Raw genomic sequence first — 25,710 nt, 5'->3', positions numbered from 1 at the left:
TTATTCCTGAAGAGATTGGGTATCATACAGTGTCTTTGATGCATTTAGAGAAAACCAGATTTTATGGCATGGATTCAGTAAACAGAATGAATATTGGGCTGTGGTAGACCCTGTGGCTATATAAAGATTATAGTCATTATAATATTATTGCTTTCATCACAGAGGAGAGAGAATATGGGCCCTCGAGACAAAGGTTATGATTCCTCTCGGGCCCAACTCTAAATCTAACCAGTAACACCTAAGTTGAAATTCTAATGGAGTGTCTCCTATGACCACACAGGCCTACTGTGGATTAAACTGATTTTGTAATGTAACAAAGTGATTGCACAGTACTGAACTACTGCCCTAAGCAGTTAATTTAAGACGAAATGCCCATAAATGCTTTCTAATATCATAGGGTATTATATAATGATTGCTTTGTGCTTATCAACAAGTATCAACTCTTTCAACTTAAGTGTTACTTTAATAAGCAAGTGAAATTGTGTGGCATTGTGCCCAGCTCAGACTGGTTCTATGATGCCGATAATGCACTTTCAAATGTAAAACGCATCATCTAGCAACATATTCGGTATTTGATCAACTAATAGTCATAAAATCGCACATGGTAAAATAGTCTATATATGAAATACCAAAAATACAGCTGTGAACAAACATGAAGATGGAAACAAGGTAATATAGTTAAGGCTAAACATCTTTGTCTATTACCTTTGTATAGCTAAGTCAATAAGAGGAGCATGCAATCAACATAACATTGCCACAACTTTACATTAAACAACAAAAGCAATCAACTCAAAAACAAATGTATGTGCCTTTCGCCACCACAAATTAGAACTATGTAATGTAAGTTTTCCACGCTGTAAATCATATGGCTTTGTGCAATTTTTCACTGTCAGTAAATTCACTAATGAAATTGTTTTTTGTAAAATAAGATATCAATAAATGTCATGCCAGAAAGTTTTGAGATTCTGTTCTACATGCGCTGTTTCTTACATGCCAGATTGTGCTAATTGTACATCATCCTAAAAAAAAGTCAGAGGTCTTTCGTCATAGCATGTACACCTACATCCAGGGACAAATGTGCTCAATTCCATCACCCTACTTTATATAAGGTGTTTGTGCACATATTCTACATTTCTTTTTAATATAAGAATATCGTCCATTAATAAATTAGGAATAGTACAAGGACTTCAGGTAGGGAAATAAAGGTGGATGGCATAAGATAAAATATGTTGCCTGCCTTATGTAAAGCGATCTGAATTCATCTTTCTGAGTTTGGGTGGCAGGTGTCCGTCCATCCTGCCCCCTCCGCCCCCGGCCAGTCGCTGCAGTTTGGGAGGTAAGTCCGCCACCGACTTACTCATGGGCTCTGTGCTAATCTTGGAGGCCTTACCACCCTGCTTATCATCGGAGACGCCGGGAACAGAGCTGATTCGCTGCAGCTTCATGGGCAGATCTCCAAAGCTGTAAGTCATCTCTGAGGTGGTGGAGCTCATCCTTAGTAGCTTCTTGGGCAGGCCTTCCCGCCCTGTGATCTTCTGGAGCTTGGTGGGCAGCTTGGTGGTGCTGTCATTGTCCTCCAGGGTCTCCAGGCAGTCCAGGGAGCTGTTCTTCTCCCCGCTGTTGCACAAAGACGGAGCCATCAGGGGCGACGAGAGCAGCAGAGCCTCCTCCTGCTCCTTCACGCTATATGGAGGTGTGGGCACCTCGAATGTGGCATGGAACTGAGAGTAGTCCACCTTAAAGAAGCCCTCCTCCAAGGAGATAACCGGGAAGAATCGGTGTCCCCACAGAACCTCGTCCTCGGTGTAAGATGTCCTCGCTTGGCAGGTCATCCCTATCAAGAGGGAAAGAAAAAGACACAAAAAACAACAACAGTGAGGCTTCCCAAATGATGACAAATTATGTGTCACTGTCTTGTCGCAGCCCAACACAGTGAAGCCAATTACATATTTCATGAGTCTAATGTTAAACTACAGAACCCTGACTTAATTATATGCTTGGCACTGTTCCATAAGAATCAACAATATGTTATTCACCAGGATTTTTTGCCACAGCCTCATTGAGTCAGTACTTACTGTATTACAGAACCAGCTGCCTGAATACAAGACTTAATTGATTTTCAGTTTCCAAACATGATGAGCAATTTACCATGTTTAAAACTGACAATTCATATTTAGATGAGTTTTTCTCTTTGTTTTTTGTTTGTTTTGTTTGTTTTTTCAGACTGAAATTACTGTAGGAGCCTCTGCCATAACTGCCAGAGCACTTGTCATGTATCTACAGATTAAATTCAATTATCAACTTCATTTGGTTGGTTTACCTGATGTTCTGAATGAAGGCATGGTTAAGGCACATAACACATACTGTACACCTGTAGATAACAGCCCATACAATTCTACGAATTTAATATAAGGAATAGTATTATTATGCTACTTAACATTTCAGTCCACACCTTAAACTTGGCTAGTAGCTACAACAGATAAAGAATTAAGATAATCAGAGAGGCCAACCCAGACAGAGAACGGCTGCAGGCAAAGACTTCAGGAGGTCTAGCTCACACCAACATCTATTTTTATTTCAGGAGCCCACAAGGATTCCTATTCAATCCAAAATACAAAGGGTTACATAAAGTATCAGTTTCATAAGATTATTCAGGTTGAGAAGAGCCAAAACAAGTGTGACAACTGGCTTACAAGCGATAAATGCTGTCATAGGGAAATCACAAATTAAAACAACATCCTAATGAAAAAATCCTATTTAGCATGTACTGTGTTTGTATGTGTACCACGCTCTGCACATTTGGCACCAGATACAGTAGCAGATTATGATACACTTGGGACACATTTTCCTAACTGGGGACTCTGAATTAAATACCTGCTTAAAAACACCCTGCACGTCTTCACAAACAAATTAATACAATTATCTAAATTATGAGGGTGTTGTTTTTTTTTCATGCAAAGTTATTGGATTATCATTAGTGATTACTCATCACCGTTATTCAGCAGTTGCTCATCATATCTATGCATCATATCCTACTGAACCGCTTACAGTGAAGCCTTGTCCTTTTCCGACAGTTAATATCCAGATATTCTGAAAACAACTTTAATTTCTTACCAAAAGTGAGCATGAAAAATCTGTAATTAGGTTTACATGTAAGACAAAACACTCAATTGGTTATATCAGCCCCAAAAAGCCCCTTTTAGCATGGAGGAATGGCTGGGGGTACTTATGTTAAGGCTTGTTGAAATCCATTAGGAAATCAGCGACTGCAGTAGGTTATTATCACATGTTTTAATTACCAGCTTAATATTGTTCTGGCAGCGACAGTTGGGTCCAAAGCGCTCATTCACAGTGAGACAGCGCTGCTGATTGCGAGGATGTCATCGTCAAAAACTAGAGGCATCTGTGATTCCGCCCGATTCCCAAGGTCATAAAATAATTCACTGATAACAGCTCTGAACACAAACGCAGATGTGCTAGAGACTGAACATCAAGTGCGTTTGGGGTATTCAAAGCATTACTTCTGCGCTATTGCTTCAGAGGCCCGGAGCCTTTAGGCACATGGAAGTGTGCAGTGCAGCAGTGAATAAAGTGGGCAAAACTAATGAGAACTTTAGGGCCAAAGCGATTGAGAGTTAAGTGTGAATGGAAATCTTATCGTATTGTGAGCCTGTTAACTGCCTCCAGCTGAAGTGCAGTCACCATTTGATCAGGAACAGGCTTATGTACACTGATTCTGAGAACACTATGGTGTAAAATGCTCTGTGTTTAGGTTGTGTAACAGCTACTTAATCACTACCAGCAGTCAGTAGCACCTGCTTTATTGAATGGTACAGTCAATTCTGCATTGCTAACTAGACATCCATGGTGTGTGTATATAGGGCTAAAACATCAATAGCAACTTTACTGGTGCGTGATTTGGAGAAAAAGGTTTGAACAAGTGAAGTGAAATTGTGCCTGAGGTAAAGGGTTGATACAGTAAAACACAAATGGCTTCATCTTACATCTATTAATAATGCTCTATTGTTCGTGCAGATGGTGTAGGAGTTACTGTAAGACCTCTGTCTCTAGAAACCCATGAACCCTGCAGGCCTGGGGCTGAATCCTCCCTCAACCTGTTCCCCTTCCTCTAGCTTCCTCCACTCAGCCCACACCCCTAAAAAAGAAATCTCTCTGTGCATGGTTTAATCAGCGATACCTTTCCTCAAAAAACGATTTATTTCACATACATTATTCAAGGATTGGTGCCGGAGCCATTGCATAATTATAGACCTGGTTGCATCATATAGATACAATTGTGTTGCTAAAGACCAGCTGTTCTGCAACACCCACATTCATATGGCTCACAGTATAACAGAGACAGCAATGCTAATGAACTGTGCGCCTCGAATTTCAGTTAGACCACAACACGGTTGGTTTTGTGACGGCGTGTTAGAGGGATATGGTCGACAAAGATCACATAACAGAGTAAACAGCCAGAAATAGCACCAGGATAAAAAAAAGAAAGAAAAGAAACTCTGATTTTGACATTTTCTGCAGTTGCCGTGTATCATTCCTTAAAATAGGATTCCAGTCAAACATGAATACTCATATCTGAGTGTATTTCGTATCACTGGTAAAGCCTTATGTAACTCTAAAATACACGCCTGCCCGGGACTCAGTGTTTCTATGGAAACAAAACTGTAGGAATGTGCGCATGCAACAGCCATAAACCTTTTCTCTGCTGAGTTTGGGCAAAAGTAGCAGTGACAACACAGAACAAAAGTCCCTCCTAGATCACGACAAGGGGAGGGGGGGGGGGGGGGGGGGGGGGGGAGTAATAAAGAAAATGCATACAAACTGCTCAAAATGGATTTTCCATTGACGGAAGGGTCAAATCATCCATCCACAAAAAAACCTTCATCTCAAAGTGCCTTTGTTTTCTGGAGTGGCTAAATCATATATTTTTGGTGACTTTTCATCAGTGAAGGCCGGCGCTCATATTACAAATGTCATCTTTAATAAAGCACAGAGCCACTCTCTCCCTCTGTCATCTATCACTCTTACAGTATATTGCTGTTTTCATATGTGATGTCCTGGTGCCGTATCAGTATTGCGTCATAAACACACCCTCTATTTTGCTGCTGGGAACAAGCAACTGTAGATCATTGCAGCAGTGAGAAAAACACCTCAGACGAGGGGTGTGCTGTGTTGTCACAGCCGGTTAGAGGTGCTTGTAACATCAGTTAACATGTGGCAAAGTGAAACCATGAGAACTCACTCACACTTTAAGACCATTTTTGTACACTCTTTATACTTTATGCTAGGTACACCTGAGTATATCTCTTCACAAAAGTTTTTTATGGTGTTCTTACCTTTATTTGATAGAGAAACAAAGAGTGAAGTGTTACAAAGTGTGCAGAATGAACACTGTATGGATCTGCAGCAGTGACTCAACCATGAGGATAAACCTGGCTATAGCGCGTCTAAAACAATCCAATAAAACAGCCCATTACCGCAGGAATACAGTGCATGTGGATGGCCTGAGAACTAGAAATGCCAACGATAAAAGAACTAAGAAAGCAGTGTCTGCCTATTTCCCAGTTTCTTTTATAACAAAGTATTTGTGATTTCAATCCAATTGTTGTACTGGCATTCAACAAAGGCAAATATGTATCTCCATTTAGAGGCACTCTTTTAAAAACTCACCAAGCAGAATCAGCAAATTTGGAGATTTTGGCTTTTAAATGCATCCCATGAGCTCAGAAAGGGTAGTATACGAATACATTACATACTTTAAAATGACAGAGGACATTTAATCTGTTAGTCAAGAGTTACTTTTTCCCCCCCTCAGCCTCTTGAGTATTATGGTTTGACAACATCACAAATAACTGAGAAAGTAACTGAAATCATCAAAATCAAAGCAGATTTGTTCATCCTTTCACCCATGAACAATAATAAAAAAAAAAAATACAGTTAAACAAACATCAGCCCTGTTAGGGGATAGAGGGGGCAGAGGAAACCGAGGAAGGGGGCATCACTGAAGTCAGTGAAGAGACAATTCCTCATTCAGCCCATTAGGAGAGAAATTCGCAACTCTGAGGATCCATTACACTTCTAATTTCAGTAAATGGTTATCTCTTCCCCTCTGTGACTCAGTACAAGCCAATACCAATACATCTCAAATCCACAATGGAATGCCCCGTCACAATAAAGTGCTGTTCAGTAAAAGATTTTGTAACAGCAATGTTAGAAAGTCGGCATGTTTCATGGACAAATAAATGCAACACTGTGCCATATGTCAACTTCTTCATCATGTAAACCTCACCAGATTCACAAGATAGAAAATCTTTGGGATTATCAAATGTTTATTATTAACATGTTATCAGTGTAAATCAGTGTAAATATCACAGTTAAAGTGGGTACTGGTATAACACTACTTCCCCAGCTGATAAACCAAACATACACTATTTGCTAATCACCAACCACCAAAGAAACAAAGTGCAGCATTTGGCAGCTTAAATATCTAAAAAAGCTACAAGGGGCGTGAATAGTGGAGTTCCATTTGCCAGGTGGCCAGAAACACAACTATGAATAAATGCTAATGTTGCTCTGTGGCTGCTGGTGTTATAATTAGCCAACTGTTTGCTAATATGGTCACCATATCAAAATTATGAGGTGATATGTAATGTTGTGTTTACAGCTTGCTCCTCTGATCCCCAAAATCCATTAGTAGCCTACAGTTTTAAGTAACAAAAACAAGGACAAAACTGCTAAATGATGCATGGCTATCACACAGGTTAAGCTGTGATTGATTCATGAATTATGACAATACATTTTACTCTTCAAAAACCCCACAATTTTGAGGATTTTAAAGGTTTCATAGCTCAAACAAAGGTTTTTTTTCATTTCACCACAACATACCGTACAGTACTGTACATAGTCAACATGTAAAATTTATTCATGAAGTATTGTACAAAAAGAGATAAGAAATTAAATAAAAATTGTAGTAAACATCTTGTATGCCACCAAAAAAATTTAAATAAGATAAATGTCACATGTATTGTTGTGCTATGTTTCATGCAACGATGTGTACACTGTACAGGAAAGTGTGATGTTTTCTGACTGGCCAATGTACAGTGCATCTTAATCCTGCAAAAGTGTGAAATCCTCTCTGAAGTCCCTCATCGCTGAAGTTCACCCAGCAGTTTACTGCTCCCATACAGTATGCGAAATATCTACAGTGTGCGACAGCAGGAGCGGAATTAGAATAATCCTCTGCTGAATCCACAAATTCCAAAGAGATGTAAAAAAAAAAAGAAGAAAAAAAGCATATCATTAAAGGTACATTTCAAAGGGGAAAGAATAGAGCAAAAAGATATTTCCTGTCTCAACATATGTTCTTGTGTTACACACTGAGATTTTTGCGTTATCTGTGCTAACCATGTTTTTTAACGTGAAATCTCCAGGAATGATCCACATGTTTTTTTTTTCTTTAACTCAGGAACTGGCTGTATGACACAGAGCATTACGGTGCTCTATCTCCACTGTACAGTATATGCAATATTTCACAGACTAACAACTGATTCCATTATAGACTGGGATAGAAGCAAAAAAAAAAAGAGAAGAGAGTGGGAGAAAGAAGAAAAGGCAGGAAGTTGTGTCAAGAATAAACTTTGAGATTTAGATACCCAAAAGCCATCTCAGCTTGAGACTCTAAATAAATGCACTTTTCCTTGATAACACAGAGCTGCCTGCCTCTCTGGTCTCACAAAGTGAAGCAGCCGCAGAGTCAGCGGAGTGACAGCAAAGATAAAATGGGTTCTTTGGTGGCTGGAATAGAAAAGCACTGTAAACTCGAAGGCAGTCTGCCAGTGTTTCTTGATAGTAGTTGAAAAAAAATCTAAGTGGTATTCACAGACTCAGTCTAAAAGAAGCACATCCAGGTTGTAGAAGCCAGAGGATCATATCCGTTTGGCGCGTGGCTCAGTCATATTCTCAGCTGCAGATCATCACTTGACACACTGAGGACAGAGTAAAGTCAAGGGGCAGACCTGAAAGCAGAGATCTATTTATTGCAGCTCTGTCAAATCAACTAGGCAGAGTCTCAATCTAGATTTTTTTGAATAAAATAAATCACTGCTATTATATGATTCAACAACCCACAGGCACCAAGCGAATGACACTCAAAATTGACGGCTATGTGAAAATGAAGGTTTATTCAAATGACTTCTCTAGATGAACTCTTCACAATGCGAGTCTCTGAAAAAGGAAGGTGGGCGTCAAAGAGTTCTTCGCAACCCCCTATTTAGTGACAAAATCACAAATAACCTTCCTATCCCGCTCTCTCCTTCCCTCTCTCTCTCTCTTTCTCTGTGTGTCTGTCTGGCTTTCCCTTTCACTCAGTCACTCGAATGGTCTCTCTCTCTCTCTCTCTCTCTCTCTCTCTCTCTCTCCCTCTCTCTCTCACACACGCACAGTCACAAACACACAAACTCAGTCACCAGTGCAGTGCTGTCGGCAAAATCCCATGACAGTCTATCACGGCTGTGGAAACAGCTCAAGTGTTATGTATGAGAAAAATGCGAGCAAAAACAAGCATGAGAATCTGGACGTTGCACACACAGAGCGCCACCACACAACACCGGCCAAGATTCACCCTTTTATCCAGCCACTTGCTCCCATTGTTGGAGCACTGGCTGTGGCCAAGACGGTCCACGAAATGTCTCAGCTGGACTGTGAGGAGCAGCGATTAATTTGACAGCTATCCTGCCTTTCTTTCTTTCTTTCTTTCTTTCTTTCTTTCTTTCTTTCTTTCTTTCTTTCTTTCTTTCTTTCTTTCATTTCTGCTAAACAGGCAGGCTGAATTCCTCTTGGTCTTCTCTAAGAATCTGTGTTACAACAATTAAAGTTGCTGTGCTGACTCTGAGTAAGCAAATGGAAAGCTAAGAAAGGAGAGGAGAGAATTTAAGGATGTTGAGCTGTGTGTCCGAGCTCAGTGAAGAGAGGAAAGTTCAGTTCACAAGTCTGAATAATATAGTTGTGAGTAGTTTGGCTTTTCGCAGCTGACTTGTTATTCTGTTCAATAACACGTTACAAAGGATAAAACAAACTGTTCCTATAATTGAATTGAAAAAAAATCTCATTTTGATACGGATACTGCTGTTGTGGCCACAAGTCCTGTCTGATTATCTGTTTCTATGGTGACCACCATCAAGTGGTAGAAAAATCCAGAAGCATTCAGTGACCTGTTTTTCACAGTCTGACTTTTCAAAGATGAAAATAAGTCCCCTCCCTCAGTTAAATGCTGTTTTGGTGTGTGATCCATTAGTGAAGGGGGCTTCTAGTTGTTTGCAGCTCCGAGGTTTTAGTCCACCCATCACAGCGGCAGCAGCAACGGCAGCAGTAGCGGCCGTGCAGTGAGAACAAGGAGGAAGCTGATGGAGGGAAAAAGGCAGGCAGGGTAAGTGCATTGCTGTGGGGGAGGGGAGAGCCTGGATGCTGAGGCAATTGCTTGAGTGTGGAGGCTGCTGGAAAGGAAAGGGAAAGGGAAGGGAATAGGAGCAGGGGCTGCCAACCATCTCCACACAAGGTGGGGAGTCAGGCAGGCTAGAGGAACACATGGCTATAGGCCATTAACACAGCCAGGAGAGACACACATTACCAAGTGAAGGCAATGCTGAATACTGCTGTAAAGGGAGCCAGTTAAGCAAAACGCCAATCAATGGATTTCCTTTAGGCCAAACAACCGCTATTGGTCAAATAGGGGGGGGAAAAGGCACAGCGCAGGAGATGTGCTCACATAAGCTGGGGTTGTGTATGATTTTCTCTTCATTATGTATTGAGAGCAGAAATTATGAAATTATCTTTCAATAAAACAGACTGGATGAGTGTAAGGTGCAATCTCATATTGATTTCGGGTGTTGAATCATGAAGAGCATCAAGAGGAGTTCCAGCCGAAGGAGTACATCTCTCTTATGACAAAGTCTCAATTGTTGCTTCAACTTGAGCTAGTGAGCAGATTATTCCAGTAAACTCAAGCATGTCCGATTGATAAAAAATAGAAGGAGGCATCCCCGGAGGAGGGCCTTGTTTAAAGACGAACCTTTAAGAACAACATGTTCATGTGGCTGTGTGTGTTTAGGCTGCATGATTGATTCCCCCGCACCTTGGGGATGCTCGCAACTCCGCCAATCAATGCTGCCACTGACCAACGCTACAAGTGCAACAAAAACCCTCCACTCATCACCTTGAACACGCGCAACCACAATATTGTCTCCATTATGACCATGTAACACTTTGCTCCATCCTCCATCTGGACAGAGGTTAATGTCGAGGTCTCCGGTTTGTGTTGTTAATCACTAAATAAAAAGTGTCCTGACAACAACACAGCATGCACATCTCCTGAGACAACAACCCAGGCCTAGTCAGTTATTTCTTACTCTTTGTAGCTCGACACAGAGATGGAGGAATTGTTGCCGAATGCACTTCTGCTTGCTTTCGTCACAGAGCAAGTTCATCTGAGGTCTGCCACCATACCTCATATACTAGTGATTTATTGCCATCCAACAGGGACTTGACAAATCCCTAAAGACACAATTACCGTGCTCCCCCTTGGGAGCCCAGCACAGTTCATCTAAAAAGGGATAATGAATCCAGGATGTCATAGCTGCTTCACTGCAATGCCCATTATGCGGAGTCCATCCCCGGTGCAATTATTGTATGTACAGAAGACATAGGAGGTAAATCTCTCACACGTTCATGGAACACTTGTTTGTTTATGTAAAATTAGTATAGCTAATCTCTGTGTTATTTGATGCAACATGCCAGCTAAACCAGTTTGCTTTGTGCAGGGCATAATGATGTCATTATACAGTAGTTTCCAATATAGAGAGGATGGACAAACTATACTGAACACCTTTAATCTACTTTAATTAAATCTAACAGCCACAAATCTTTGAAGTTTATGAGTTTCACTTAATTTTTATACTATATTGGGCGTTGACTCGTCTCTATAGTGGTTCTGCAGCTGTAACTTTTCTTATTGTTGTAATGCAATTAATTATATTGTCACTATAACCCCTATGTACAGAATACAATCTGCTGTGATGTGGTACACCATAACATAGCCTCATAAGAGCCAACACTCTGAGAGCCCGTTTTAGAATAGAACACCATGAGTCACAAAGTTGGTATTTATTACCGGGCGATTGCTATACCGTCAACTCCACTGGGTTACATGGATTTTTCTACAGGCCTGTGGAATTATTTGAAATCCAATCCATTAATTCTCCTTTTAATTTGATATTGTAGTGTAATAATAAGAATGAAAAAAAATATAATAATAGTAATTTTTTATATATATATTTGTATATATTGTTCAATAATACATAGATAAATAAAACACTATTGCAGAAGAATTATCAACAAATGTACTAAATACTGGGGTTAACTTGAAGCTAATCTAACATATTTGTTTACCATTGAGTAATTTCTTCAATTACAATGCGTTATTTTATCATCATCATGCTGTTTGTATGTAAAATCTTAATCTACAAAGTAACAACTAACTATAGCGGTCACACTACTGTAGTTAAATAAAAAGCTGCTGAAAGTAAAAAGTACAGCTCTCTTAAATTTTAGACTTGTCTTAGACTTTTGAGGAACATGATAGACGACTACCAGAGAAGTAAATTATAACCTTATTGTATTCAGAGTCAGACATAATGTGTGACTACACCTTTTCGTGACAGTGCAAGCACTCCCAGCGTTTGTTGTGCTGAAATATTCAGAGCAGGTAGCCGGAAAATGTATTGTTAATAAAGACAAGTGAACCAAAAGCGTGAAATACATTTTAACAAGAGAGCTATAAGGTATCCAACACGTGGCTTATCACCTCGGCTGCACAGGTGGAGCTCAGCAGGGGCAGATGCTTCTCTCCTGAGTTCTCACCCTGAGCACATTAGATTTAATTGGAAACTCCTGCTCACACCTGAACTGCAGTGTTAACTTCCCCACTGAACCCACTTTAACCCTTTGACCCGCGGGGCTGTGCCAGGGAGCACGACACCGAGAAGAAGAGACGACTCGCTCTTGGTGTAATGACTCAGAATGAATTATAGTCAGTTTCTCCCGAGGACAGCGAGGTCCGTCACACCAGGCTCGTATCGCTTGTGTCGGTGTTTACCTAAGCTCTCGAGGCTCCTGACGTCATGCGACCCCAGACCTTCGGGGCTACGGCCTCTTACTCGTATGATTGAAACTATTAGGCCTCAGGCGCAACAGAAAGCTCTCCATTTTCATTTCAATTACTAGGGCTGATGATAAAACACAGATCGGGCCATGACATTGGCTGCTCTGCTAATCAGTGGCAATAGATGTTTCCAATTAATTATGCTGGCTGGCTTTACTACCAGACAGAGTCTGCATCAAAGCAGATATTACTCAATTTAATTGTCTAAATATACACTTTATATGTATTTGTTGCACAACAATATCTTAATTGAAGCTCGGATGATTATATGAGTATTATACTGTGTACATCTAACAAAATTATTTTTCCACCACACAGGACAGATAATCAAAAACATCAAAAGAAGAAGCCCGACAGACATCACTGGAAACCATCACAATCAATGTACAACTTTATCAAACAGAGGAGGAAATGTTTTTGGATTGTTTTTTTTCTCTCCATCATTTGCCTCGCAATTAAATCAATAATGACACAGGGATTCATGTCAAACACAATTCACTGGAGGCATCATTTACAAATATAGAGATTGTTAGTTAGTTCACTAAGCGGAGTGTTTTCCTGCAGTTCAAATAGTCTGGATTACCTGAAGAGTGAAATGCAGAAACTCAGAAACAAGCATCTAAATTAATGCTAATCCATCCATGCTTATCATGGAGTAAACTTTCTGCCTATGAATCCTTAAAACCTTGGTAACATTGCCCAAAAAAGCAACAATTTCTAAGTATATTCGCAGCATTTTTTGAGTTCATCGGCAAGGATAACGATCACATTCATTTGCATGAAAGTCATGTCAATCTGTAAAGAAAAAAAAGGTTTATGCCGATGGTACAGTTTACCCTCATGAATCACTGCTTTTCATAGCTGATGAGTGAATTTAAAAACACTTTGCAAAGGCTTGTAGAGATCTTAACACTGTTTTGCCACCATATTAGACATAAAGCATTATACAAAATTTCAGGGTTGACTAATGTGCCAACAGACTTATTTCTCTTCCGTAATGAAAATGAGTTCCCTGTGAAATAAATCATCAGCTTGTTTATCTTTGTTAGTTATTATGTCTCTGATCTGAAAACTCCACAGTCTTAAACTCCTTGAATGCAGCATTCACACAAGAGCTGTGGTGTGGCTTCATCCTGTGCAGATTCAACACTGAAAATCATGGAATAATTTTAGTAGCAATACGCTGATTAGCTCCGTGGCTGGAGGAACCTAAACGTCTGTTACCAGCAGCTACAGTTTATTTTGGGTTCTCAGGAATCAGCACCACTAATGAACAGATTGCCTCTGGCTTGGGATTTAAGCCTTTGTAGTGTTGAACAGCATTACTGGTGTTAATGGGACACTTATCTAAACTCCTGATGTATTTTAAGACTGTATGTAGTATCTCTGAACCAGCTGATGAGTCAAAGTCAGGTCATCAGCATCATCAGCTCTGTAGTGGAAAGGCCAAAAATGACCCTGCGGCAACATTAATATGTCATTATATCATTACATCATTTGTTTTCCTATTAGTATTCACACATGCAAGCTGGACATTGAAATGAATGAAAATCTGCGACATAATAAATTACAGGCCACACTCACGCTAGCTGTTTTCAATCACTCCAACTGAGTGGAAATTACATGATGACAAAACTGTTTGGACCAATTATAACGATAACAGGCTTAAGATGCCCCGCCCCTCATTGATGGTTATGTGCATGTTTAGGCAGCACTCTGTGTTTGAGGTTAAGGGAATGCTGTGATCTTGGTTTATGAAAGAAAAAGTCTGCAGTGACTCCAGACATCATATGCTTATTAAAAATTTAACTGAAACCCACAATCTTCCCTTGTTTTTACCCAAAATGCTTTCATTGCCAAAAACCTAACCACTGTTGGGACAGGATGTGAAGCTCAGTCCCTGGAGTCAGGGTTCTGGGGTTTGTACACTCATCATCCAACCTGACCACCTTCCCACAATTCATCTAAATGTAGAGATCCATTGCGCGTTTGTCACTCACCACACATAACTGGAGAACCAGTGGATGGTGGATAAATGCAGCACAGCGCTCCAACACCTCACTTCCTGTGTCCTGTGTGTGGCTGGTCTATCAGCAACAGAAGCACTTTGATAACAGTTAGGAAATGATTGTAGTTATTTAAATAAACATATAATCTCTTGTGCCTCGGGCGACAATCCGTCTCTGACCTTACAACCAAGTGCTTTTGAGGCATTACAATGAAAGAGTTCAGCTCCAACTGAAAGCTGAGTTTTACTAAACACAACCTTGACAAAGTTTTATCAGGCTTTAGCTGCAGGAGCAGATGCTGCAGAGTAAAGATACGATACGAAACATTTTGTCAGTGAACATTCTGGTGTCAACATTTTTGAATTAATCGACTTTTCCTCAATATACTAATCGTGTCATATATAATATTATACCAAATATGTTTCATAAACCTCCATTAATTCCTCCTCCACTGATTTTTGCATCCTGAATATCTTTGGCTTCAGTTAAGCAAAACAGGCGATCTGAGGACATGATCTTAGGCTCTGAGAAACTGTGGTGGGCATTTTACTTTTTTTTTTTTATCTGTACAACTTTTATGCCATTTTGTACTAGACATTTGTATTGCATTATTGAATTGAGAATATAATCAGCACATAATCAATAATTAATATAGCCCATAGTTATACCCCTACTATATAAACAGAGCCTCCAGGAGATGGGGCTGCTCCCAAGTTGTTCCAGAGATTCATATAATATGCATATAATAATTCAAAGTCACAATATTGCGATTTTAGAGAACTAAGTGTGATTAATTTGTCAGTAGACTCACAACTTGAGTAGATGTTGCTGCACTGTGGAGTCTGTCAGAATTAATAAGCTTATTGTGAACTGTAATATTTAATGGGTACACATTGTTTTGCACATCCCAATGATGAAAACATCTGAACTTAATGGATAACTTGTGTGTATTATTTATTAGAATCAGCATTATTTACACACAACTGGTGTTGACTGTAGCAGTATTAAGTTCCTCTTTTGTTGTCCAAGCACCTGTCATACACCACACAAATAATGCAGAAGTAAATCAGCTTGGAGGATGAGGCACTCTCTCACACACACAGTCTTATGCATGCATATTTGTTCTGTAGGCACAGACATATCAGTCACTGTAAAACTACATGTTGTTGAGTGATGTGTGTTGTTCATATTGATTGTTATTGTGTCAGACATCACCCCTGTTAGTGCTGCTAACTCATCCAAAACTTACTACAGGGATTCATGTGTGTGCTTTATTTTCTCCGCCACACATGCGTACACACACACACACACACACACACACACACACACACACACACACACACACACACACACACACACACACACACACACACACACACACACACACACACACACACACACACACACACACACACACAGCATGCCAGGGCAAGCAGTCAGACATACAGTGCATTAATTACAACATGATGTAAAGCCAATTCATTGTCAGCAGCTCAACATCTTTCTGCCGCCGTGTTAGAAAACCAACTCAATACCACAAAGCCACAACTGGCATCGCTCCAGAAGAAAATATGCTGCTAGCAGACATCCTACATGTCTCATTGGAAGGTGCATCATGCTGAGGGTGCTGATCAAAAACACCTTTGCCTCCAATTCAAAAGGAATGAGGAATAGCTCACAGCTTTTTTATACAATGTAGAGGTTGTCAGAGGTTACAGCAAAATGGAACAATCCTGTGCTCCTACGTCCTGCGATTTTTCTCTTGTGTTGTAAAGAGAACCAAAACAGTCCAAAATATTTTTGTGTTATTTAGGGGAACAAAAAGTTACTATGTCAAAAATGGTATATTGTTTAGTTTGTTCTTATCTGGTAAGGAGAGAAAAGAAGCTGGGATTGTGAGACTTTAATCTGCAGTGAAGAGTATTTTAACTCATGTTCCAGACAGGGTTTTTTTCACACATAACAAAAAAAGACAGATCTTCGGAGTTGGGCAGCTTCTTCTCTAGTAAACACAGAGCCTCATAAATATTTCATCTTATTCTTTTCTCTGCTGTATCACCTGTTCTGGCGAGCACTTCATGGTACAGTAACGCCTCTGTGGGCTTTTCATATTTGAGAGGATATCCTCCTCAGTACCAGGTGATATTATCAACGCAGCAATCTCATTTCATGTTCGGCAAACACATGTGTGCCCAGTTTATTAGGCCTACTGAAATTGTGTTATGATTCCTATACCATAGGAATAGAAAAAAAAACCCTAAGTTTAGGTGCAGTGCTGCAATCCTGAATACTCAAGGAGAGGTTGCCATGGAAACAGAGTTACATTGGCCAGAAATGAAAGCGTCTGAGGATTTAGACTTTCACTGTACATCAATTTTTAACCATAGATTGTTTCTTCATCAGCCTTCCCACCAACTTCACATAACCACCCCTGCTCCTTAATGCAGAAATGTATGTGAAGTGCCAGCATGACAATCCCACAGACTGAGGCCAAATCCCTTTAATTAAGACTGAGATGGCAACTATTACAGTAGGCCTATAAATGAGGACAATATGATGACACATGCTCCTTTTGACTGTCACTGTTATACTATAAATATCTGCCAATATATCTATGATAATTAAATCGCATCACTGCACTGAATATATTCATAATTTAAAAACAAAGCAACCAGTACACAGCACCAGGCAAGTTCAGGTTAATTAACTGCACATTGCAATTACTCTTGTCTTCTTGTAAAGAATAATATGTCAGATACATCTCAAACTGCAAAGAGACTTTAATAAAACCGCAAAAATATGACTATCAAAACTATCTGCTCGGAGCTGAATATCTTTGCTAATTGCCGTCTGCAGTGTCAGCCTGTGAGCCTCGCTGTCACATCTCCATATGCTGTTTTCTCTGAACTGTCATATTACAACTGCTCCTCTGTTCACTCTGTAACACTGAAGGAGCTCTCTCCCCCACACCGCTATATCAGCTGTGTCAAATAAATGGTCGAATTCAAAATGACCACAGTGGAGAATTTTACTCAGGGCGTTACTCATCTGGTGGAAATGGAATTCCCTTATTCCCGAGGGACCTTAGAAAGCAAATTATTATCCCCTCTGAGAAACAGCAGCCGTGAGGTAAGTGCTGTTCGGGGCCACAAAGACTGAAGAAAGGAATTTGTCTCAAACGAGAAAAAGAAAATGTGTGTAGCCTAACACTGAACTGATGGAGTTTGAAGGTGCTTGTAAGTGAAGCTTGGCTCTGCTTCCCCAAACCCAGAAAGTGTTTTTTAATGCATGGATAAAAAATAATTTTACTTACAGTAATACCTGCAGCAGCAAATCAATAATCTATGATTTACAAAGGCAAACCACTCCTATTGTTAGTAACTGCAGTCGCCACAGAAATAAAAATCAATGACATACAATCGAGAGGTCAATAGTGAGTCCATTAGGATGTCAGCTATTAACACCTATGAAAGCTCACTATAAGATTTGTTGCAGAATAGACCAACACCTCAGAAGACAACACAACATCTTCAGCATCAACATGCAGTCAAAAAGGCTGTAGACTTTTTTTTTTTTTTTTTTTACCAAAGCAGGCCTATAAAAATATACTTCAGCGTGTACTCACCTGTGGTCTCTACTATTCCTTCTAGTATCACCACAATTTCAAACTGCTCTGTTTGCATGGACCTCTGGGAGAGGTCGTAGAAGGGGCTTTTGGTGTCAATCACATGGCAGATCGTGAGTGGTGAGACGAGAAAGAGCTGGTCTGCCCCGGTGCTGAAACCCACGTCCAACTCCAACTGATCCAGCGGAAGAAACTCGCCTTCGGGTGTCTGGCGAGACTACGGAAGCGTACAGAAACAGACAGAGACAGAGATGTTTGGTGGAAGGGGGGAAAGGAAGGGGTAAAGACAGACTCATCTAAGGCTTTCTAAAGGCCTTTGTGTGAGCGCTCGCACATTTTCGGTGCAGTTAGAGCAACCAATCATCAGTCTATCAGAAAAATAACTATAATTTTCTTACATTATGCCTAAAGAGGCATCTTCACAGGAAGAATATCCGTCTCAGCATGTGACCTGATGTGCCACTGAGTCTTAAAATGTTTCCTGCTTGAGACAACTGACTCAAAATCAGCTGGTTCAAATTACTTGGTACTATTGGTTTCACCTGCCTCATACTCACCTGCTGTGTCAATACAATAAAAGTAGAAACAGGTAGAAAGATTATTTATCTCTCTAGCAGTTGTATTAAGTCACTAAGGTGGGTGTGGTTGCTCTAAGCCTTTGTTCAAACATACTGAGATTACACTTACCTTCAACTTTAATGGAAGCTATCATCTAATCTCCTATGATATCACTGTGTCCCTGTGTATTATCATGATGACTGGTGGATATCCTTTTGCATGGGGAGCATTGCTAAGAAAAGGTTGGTATAGATTTACTATTGACTTTTGTGAAGCCTGGAGGAGGAGAGCAGGGAAAATCCATAGATGTTCTCCTGATGAGGGACAGCAGCACATTTAAAGCCAAGTTTTACCACTCTACCCCTGTCATTCAATACTCCAAGCAATCCAAGTAATTTTAGATCCAAGGAGATAAAAGATCATTTTTGATGTGTATGTGGTGCAATAACTGTTATTTTGGAATATTTTGGAAATGAGGTTGTAGTTTGGTCTGTTGCCTCAAACTGTAGCTTTGTGCACTCAGGAGTAGGCTGAAACGTCAGTGTGTAGGCCTTAGTGTATTATTCTCCTAAATAAAAACCATTACAGTAAGTTGGCCTTGATAGAACAAAAAAGGACAGGATGCATCCCGACTAAAAGTAGCATCACTTACTTTCAGCAATTTGCAGCGGATCTGTGCAGAGACCATATGGCTGTTACGCAGGTTGCCCACCCTGAACATGAGAGTTAGTTTCCCATCTCGCATAGAAATCGCCGCATGTTCACTGAACATCAAAGTCTCGGCCCTTTTCTTGGGCTGAGACATCTTGATAAACATGCAGCCGATCAAAAAGGCATCGACGATCGATCCGAGGATCGACTGGAAAAGAAAGAGAATGATCCCCTCGGGGCATTTGTCTGTGATGTATCTGTAGCCATATCCTATAGTGGCCTCGGTCTCTATGAAGAAGAGAAAGGCTGAGGGAAAGTTATAGACATTGGCCACACATGGTGTGTACTTGTCATTGTGAGCTTTGTTGAGGTCTCCTCTGATGTACGCGATGCACCACCACATAGAGGCCATGAAGAGCCAAGCGACTGTGTAGGTGAGGATGAAAATAAATAGATTCCAGCGCCATTTCAAATCTACTAGTGTCGTGAATAAGTCTGAGAGGTATCTGCTGGTTTCACCACCCAGGTTCCCATGCTGGACGTTACATCGCCCGTTCTTGTCCACGAACCGCTGCCTCTTCCTCTTTTTCTCTGGGGGAGGCTGATTGAATCCAGACCCGCTAGATGAGGTGGTCACTACCTGATAATCGTCCCCAAATTTCTTTCGAAGTGCAGACATACTACGATGACAGCAGCGAAAGAAATAACAAAGGATTCAATGAAATGAAAAGAAAAAAAAAGTCTGGGTTGTGTAGTTGCTGCAGTCGTTTAATGCCCGTGCGCAATGTCTCCCTTTTTGGAAATAAAGGCGATAAAAGTGCGCTGTCTTCGCCTCCAGTTAGTCTTGCATCGTCCTCTTTCTCCACACACTACTGCTGCTACACTCTACAGCCATGAAATATCAACAATGTGCAAGTAGTTTACCACAGAAGCCATATGAAGCCGTAGAAGCGACGCACAGGTCAAGGTATCCAAACGCGCCAGTCGCAGTCCCAGGTTTTTACAGGTTTATCAGTCGCTACGTCGTGGATTATTCATCGCCCGTGAAGGTTGGGGCTATTATCGACCTGTTCCAAAGTGTACTCACGGAGTAAGTTTGCATGCGAAAGTTGAAAATCCCTCAGTGCGCCATTCAACACCAATATCTCTGCGTAATTATTCGCTGGAAACGGTTTCCAGGGTGAAACGTCTCTGTGCGCACTTGCGGCTGTGTTGGAGATGAGTCGCTTTCCAGTCCTTCCTTTGTGGTCTGTACACATAGGAGATGAATTGCATCCAAGCATATGACTGTAAGAGAAAATGACGAGCTGGAGGAAGAAAATCACTGTCCCACTGTCGTCATTTTTGGCTGCGCGCATCCACGCTGATTGCCAGGCTCTTTTCGGGCACCTTCCCTCCTCTCTTAGAAAAATGTCGACTGGATTGTCATGGTTCAGCGGCAGAGAATCACAAAATGCTTTTTTGGGCTGCTCGGATCCTTCTTTCCCTTCGGTTTCCCTGCGCGGCTCCTGCCCACTTCCACGTTTCCAGTGATGCACTCACTGTTGCCTAGTGGTACTACAAAGACAGACAATTTGAAGAAGGAGGAGGAAGAGGAGGAGGGAGGAGGATTCGCCTGGTTTGACAGTTTTTTTAATTTATTTTTTCAAGTGATCAAATATATGAAACTGCAGCCAAGATACTATGATGACTATGAACGCCACATTTTAGCCTCTTACAATATCTGAACAGCACTGTGCACTGCCAAAATGGTCAGTATTATTGGAAAATTTGTAGCTATGATAAAAATAGTAACAAGAAACAACAGTATTTCTCATTTTTATATTTATGCTGCACACACACTGCTGACAAACACACGTATGTTGTTATGGTGCACCTGATTTCCTCGACACAATTTTTTATCTGCAGTTTACAGTAACTGAAAGCCAACCCATGTGAAGTGAACATTTACAAATGTACCTTGTTTACTGGTTGTTCTCCAGGTTGGCCCTCTGCTAACAGCCACTGATGACCCCAACTCATGGGTGGCTGCACCAGCTTTACCCGATGAATGCTGTATACAGCTGGAGATCTTAAGAGAGAGAGGGGGGGTGGGGGTGGGGGTGGGGGACAAGTTATGCATGGAGAGCTGCTGACACTCACAGCAAACTGTATAAGATCTCATGGGGACAAAGAGCTGCAACCAGGATGCACTACTCAGAATTCACTCATCATATCACAGCCACAGAGGAATACACCCACACCATAGTTACCCGGGCTCGTATGGTGTCTCTCAAACACACATGAGGCAGGATGAACATACCATCATCTCTTTTATTCATGCTCTCTGTCTCCCTCTCCCCCTCTCTCCTCCTTCACTCTATATTGTGATGCTGCTAATTATACCAAATCAGTGTTGTTCGGGCAATATTTATCCCAGCTAAAAGCACAATTATTGCTTAATCAAGAAATTGCTGATGGCTGCAGCTTAGACATTTACAAAAAAAAGGCCAGTTGTAGCTGGAGACGTGGCGCAACAGCCACAAAGCAGTTTGAGGATCAATTCAATTAGATGACTTTCACATCAGAAAGAGTAAATACCAGCAGGCATGTAAATGAAGAAGACCTCCAGCTGAACCACCTGACTCACAGGGCACAATATCATGTGGATATAAAACATGGTTCTTTTTTTCTTCTTCTTTTTTTTACACTGTGCTACCAAAGAAGCTTAAGGATATTGCAAAAATCCAGCCTGTTGATGTTATTTTTCAGTAATTTTTGGTTTTTGTTTATCTGAGCTCACAGCGATCAATATGCTGTTGAGTCGGTCTGGTTCCACTTGAAATCCAGCTCTCCTGTAACCCTGTAGCTCCCCGCGGTTTACCGCATGATATTCTATGTCCAGTCTGAGCCCAGCGTGCCCTACTGTACAAACGGCAGCTTCTAAAAACAGCACTAAGGCCTGACATAACTGTTTCCAAATGAACGATTGCATGGCAGCACAGTGCAACGTTGACGTGCCTCCAAGTGTTGTCGGAGAAGCTCTGTGATTCAGTCCTCCTGTGTGTGTGTGTGTGTGTGTGTGTGTGTGTGTGTGTGTGTGTGTGTGTGTGTGTGTGTGTGTGTGTGTGTGTGTGTGTGTGTGTGTGTGTGGGAGGGAGGGAGGGAGGGGGGCAGACAGACAGGAAAAGATTTCTCCCATCAGTCACCAGGCCATCATAATTGCCAGGTGAACATTAGCAACAGCCTCTGCAGGACTCTGTGCTTTTATAATGAGTGCATGGGGACACGGGTCATCCACCATGCATTCTGGTCCTCATTAGGAGGAAAAGGCTATTCACATATTTGCAGAGCAAAAATAAGGCTATTAGTTTGGACTGGCCATCAGCCAACCAGCCCAGCAACACCAACTAGAATTTTTTAATTGCTCTATTTTACTGATATACTCATTGAAACAAAAGTTTTTCCACTGCTCTTGTCAAAGTGTCTGTACTGTAGGGAAAAGCAGTGAACACACTTTACTGTCCAGCAGGCTAGATATCAAAGTATTTTTCTGTAGCATGAAATATTCATGAACGTGCAACAGTCAAAATAGAAAACAACACAAACAAACAAACAGACATATCTTTATTGTAATTGTGAGAATTAACAGTCAGTTAATCACCTTCATCAAGATTTCATGGGTATGGTTTGATCAGGTTTGTTTAAAGTGACCAAACAATAGTCGTCAAATTCTGACTCAAACATTGCTAAATCCTAATTGGTGCATGGACATCACACTTTTGCTATTTGAAGCCAGAGAGAAAACACACACATAAATCTAGCATGTGAAAGAACTGAAACTGTCCTAGCTTTGGCAGAAATGAGTGTCTTCATGTTGGATCCCATCAGTCATGGTTAGAGGCGATTGAGAAAATATGTTTACAGGGCCTTGGTGCAGCTGTAGACTGCATTAACAGACCTGGTTACAGAAAAGGATTATTGTCACATTCGCTTTAGCTCCCTTTTCAATGTGAGGTATTTTCATGTGTTACAGATTCTTAAGCTCCCACTGCCGCATGGATACATTTTAAGATCGCTCATAATCACATGGTGTGATGAAAGTGCCATTTATGGCTGCCTTTGAATGATCGGCCATAAGGGAGTCTAGAGGTTCTCATTCCTACCATCATTCAAACATTCCCAACCTCAGAGAAACACTTTAATTCTGCCCAACACAGAGGCTTTGTCAGTGACAGCTACTGTATATACATGAAAGAGGTTAAAGCTTGAGCTTGTTCTTGTCACACACCAGGAGGCAGCTGGTGTGTAACACTGTGCATTAAATTGGAATATGCAGATTAGTTCTTCCCTAATAATGGCTGAATCTGGAAAAACTGCACTTTTCACCCCCATCAAGTAAAACTGCAGAAAAACGACTGCTATATAACACACTATCTTCCATCACCATCATGGACCGGCAGAGTGAATCTATGTGGCTGGCAAACTCAATGGTCAGAAATACTTTGATGATCTTTTTCTGTAACCCATTTCATAAAAATAGCCCAGGCAAAACCTGATGGGCGGGAGGGGATTCGATTGATTTATTAATCTAATCAGACCAATGTAGGACACACGATGCATTTGTCCTCCTCTCCGAATCAGCCAGGATAGCACTTGAGGTCATTCTCTGAGAAGATCAGCCAATCACTTTAGACAATCTTCTCTAATTTTCCATCTTCCTTTATAATCTCTACAATCAGAGGCAGAGCAGGGATAGCCACCTCTGCTTTGATGTTGGATTTGATGGATTTGTTCGTCTACCCCCCCTTTACAAATTTGCGTCTTCCGCACTAAAATATTCCCTGTAATCGTATATTGCTGCTGCAATATTGATTTTTGAATTTTAAAACAAACAACCCTCTTCTGGTGAAAGACATGAGCTATGATATTTCTTCCTGCACATATAAGGTCTGAACATGATCTGAAGCATGCTCAATGGATGCTGGCCCCAGGGTCTCCTCCGATGCTTGGCATGTAATGTGAGACCAGTGATTCCATGGGGGTCCTGCAATTGGGTCAAAATATGAAGCTTTCAAGGGTCTGATGACATTGTCTGCATCTTGTGGTATTTGAAGGACATTATAGATGTTTGGAGGTGACCGTGAAAAAGGCAACAACGTTTAAAAAAACTGAACCCTCGGTGGAGCGAGAATATCATTGATAGCAATGAGAATGATAGCTTATCACCACACAGTCATAGATGAAGCATTAGACTTAATTGGAGCACTTAAGTAGCAAATGAAAATATTTTTCTGGCTTAGTTTGTCGGGGTATTTTTCCCCCAGCTGAAGCGAGACCCTATTAGTTGTCACTGTGGTCAAAAATAGCATCCAAACAGGAGTGTTTTGTGGAACAGCTCCTGGAGATTGATGATTGATTACTACACAATTACTGCTGAAAGCAGCGGGGCCCCTCCTCCTAATCACTGCTTTCCTCACTAAAGGGAGATTATCACATAGGAGAAGCTTGTTAGAGCCACTTCCTCCCTGCAAATCAATAAAAATTACTCAAGAGATTGCAAGCATACATCAGAAATGTCTCAGTTAAATCCCAAGGCTGGGACGGCACATTTAAAGACTGGTACTGTACATAATTCTGTGTGTTTGTGTGGGGGTTTGCGCCTCCCATGGCAATGGATCTGACCCCAACTGAGATACTGGCCTTAAACCATGTCTAATTAAAGCTGCTTTTCAGTGCAGGCGCTCTGGAACTTGAGGTCCCCTCAACAATTAAGCGCAGGATTTCTTCTGTGGTCTCAGAGGAAAAGAAAAGGCACATCCAAAGGGTTGATTATCCCCTCCCTCTCTCCCCCACTCTGCCTGTGCCCATTATTGGATTCACTTAGTTGATGGAACCCCATATATTGAACAGGGAGAGACAGGCAGACGGGCATACAATCAAACACACGGGAGACACTTGGAGAAATAGGACATAGAAAATGTATAGCATGGTATTTGAAGTCAAGGCACGGAAGCATTGAGAGCTTCTTGTCACAATGGTCTAATGGAAACGGGTTAGAGAGACAATCACATAACCAGGAGGTAAGAGGTTCAATTCCTGCTGTGGCGTCCTTGAAGCTGCCCTGGATAAGAGCATCAGATAGATGCATGAATGAAGTGTTTTTGTTGTGATAAAAAAAGAAACTTTCACAGTTTTCACATAGCATGGGTTTACCCTTTGAATGTACACCTGCGCTCCTAAACCCTCCATAGCTTATACATACTTATGCAACACGGGTTACAACAAATGAAATTAATATACTATTGCTCGTATGATATTAACACTGAATCCCCTAAAATAACATACATCTGGGTTTTTTTTGTTTTCCATTCATTTATCATTGCCAAAAAATGCATTTTCACAGAGTGAACACAGTGCCATGTTCAATGTTTTTGTGTAGTACACATGTATCCAGTTACACATAGGTTATTTCAATTACTGCCAAATGACTATTTACAAATTACTCATCCCAAATTACAGTCAGTGTCTAACAGTCATTGTAACACAGCTGTGTGCTCTGCCCACAATTGTTCAGGAACCTTGAGCAATCACTGTTGTTCAGATGACCCAGATTTGCTTCGTAATAATCACTCAACCATAACATAAGGGTTTAC

At 41.0% G+C, this 25,710-nt stretch overlaps 1 protein-coding gene across 1 annotated transcript; it reads right to left on the bottom strand.

Moving 5' to 3' along the window:
• Nucleotides 1-1,238: 1,238 nt before the first annotated feature.
• Nucleotides 1,239-19,754, bottom strand: kcnj3a (potassium inwardly rectifying channel subfamily J member 3a; the record flags this gene model as incomplete). The annotated part of the gene is made up of 3 exons (XM_083996464.1): nt 1,239-1,834; nt 17,867-18,083; nt 19,077-19,754. 3 exons carry the CDS (start codon nt 19,752-19,754, stop codon nt 1,239-1,241), a joined length of 1,491 nt encoding a protein of 496 aa, XP_083852590.1.
• Between the last annotated feature and the right edge of the window lie 5,956 nt (nt 19,755-25,710).

This window comes from Trachurus trachurus, assembly GCF_905171665.1.
Source record: "Trachurus trachurus genome assembly, chromosome: 21".
In the NCBI taxonomy this organism is placed as follows: domain Eukaryota; kingdom Metazoa; phylum Chordata; class Actinopteri; order Carangiformes; family Carangidae; genus Trachurus; species Trachurus trachurus.
Note: the sequence above shows the minus strand (reverse complement) of the source record. Positions and strands in the feature narration are given on the sequence as shown.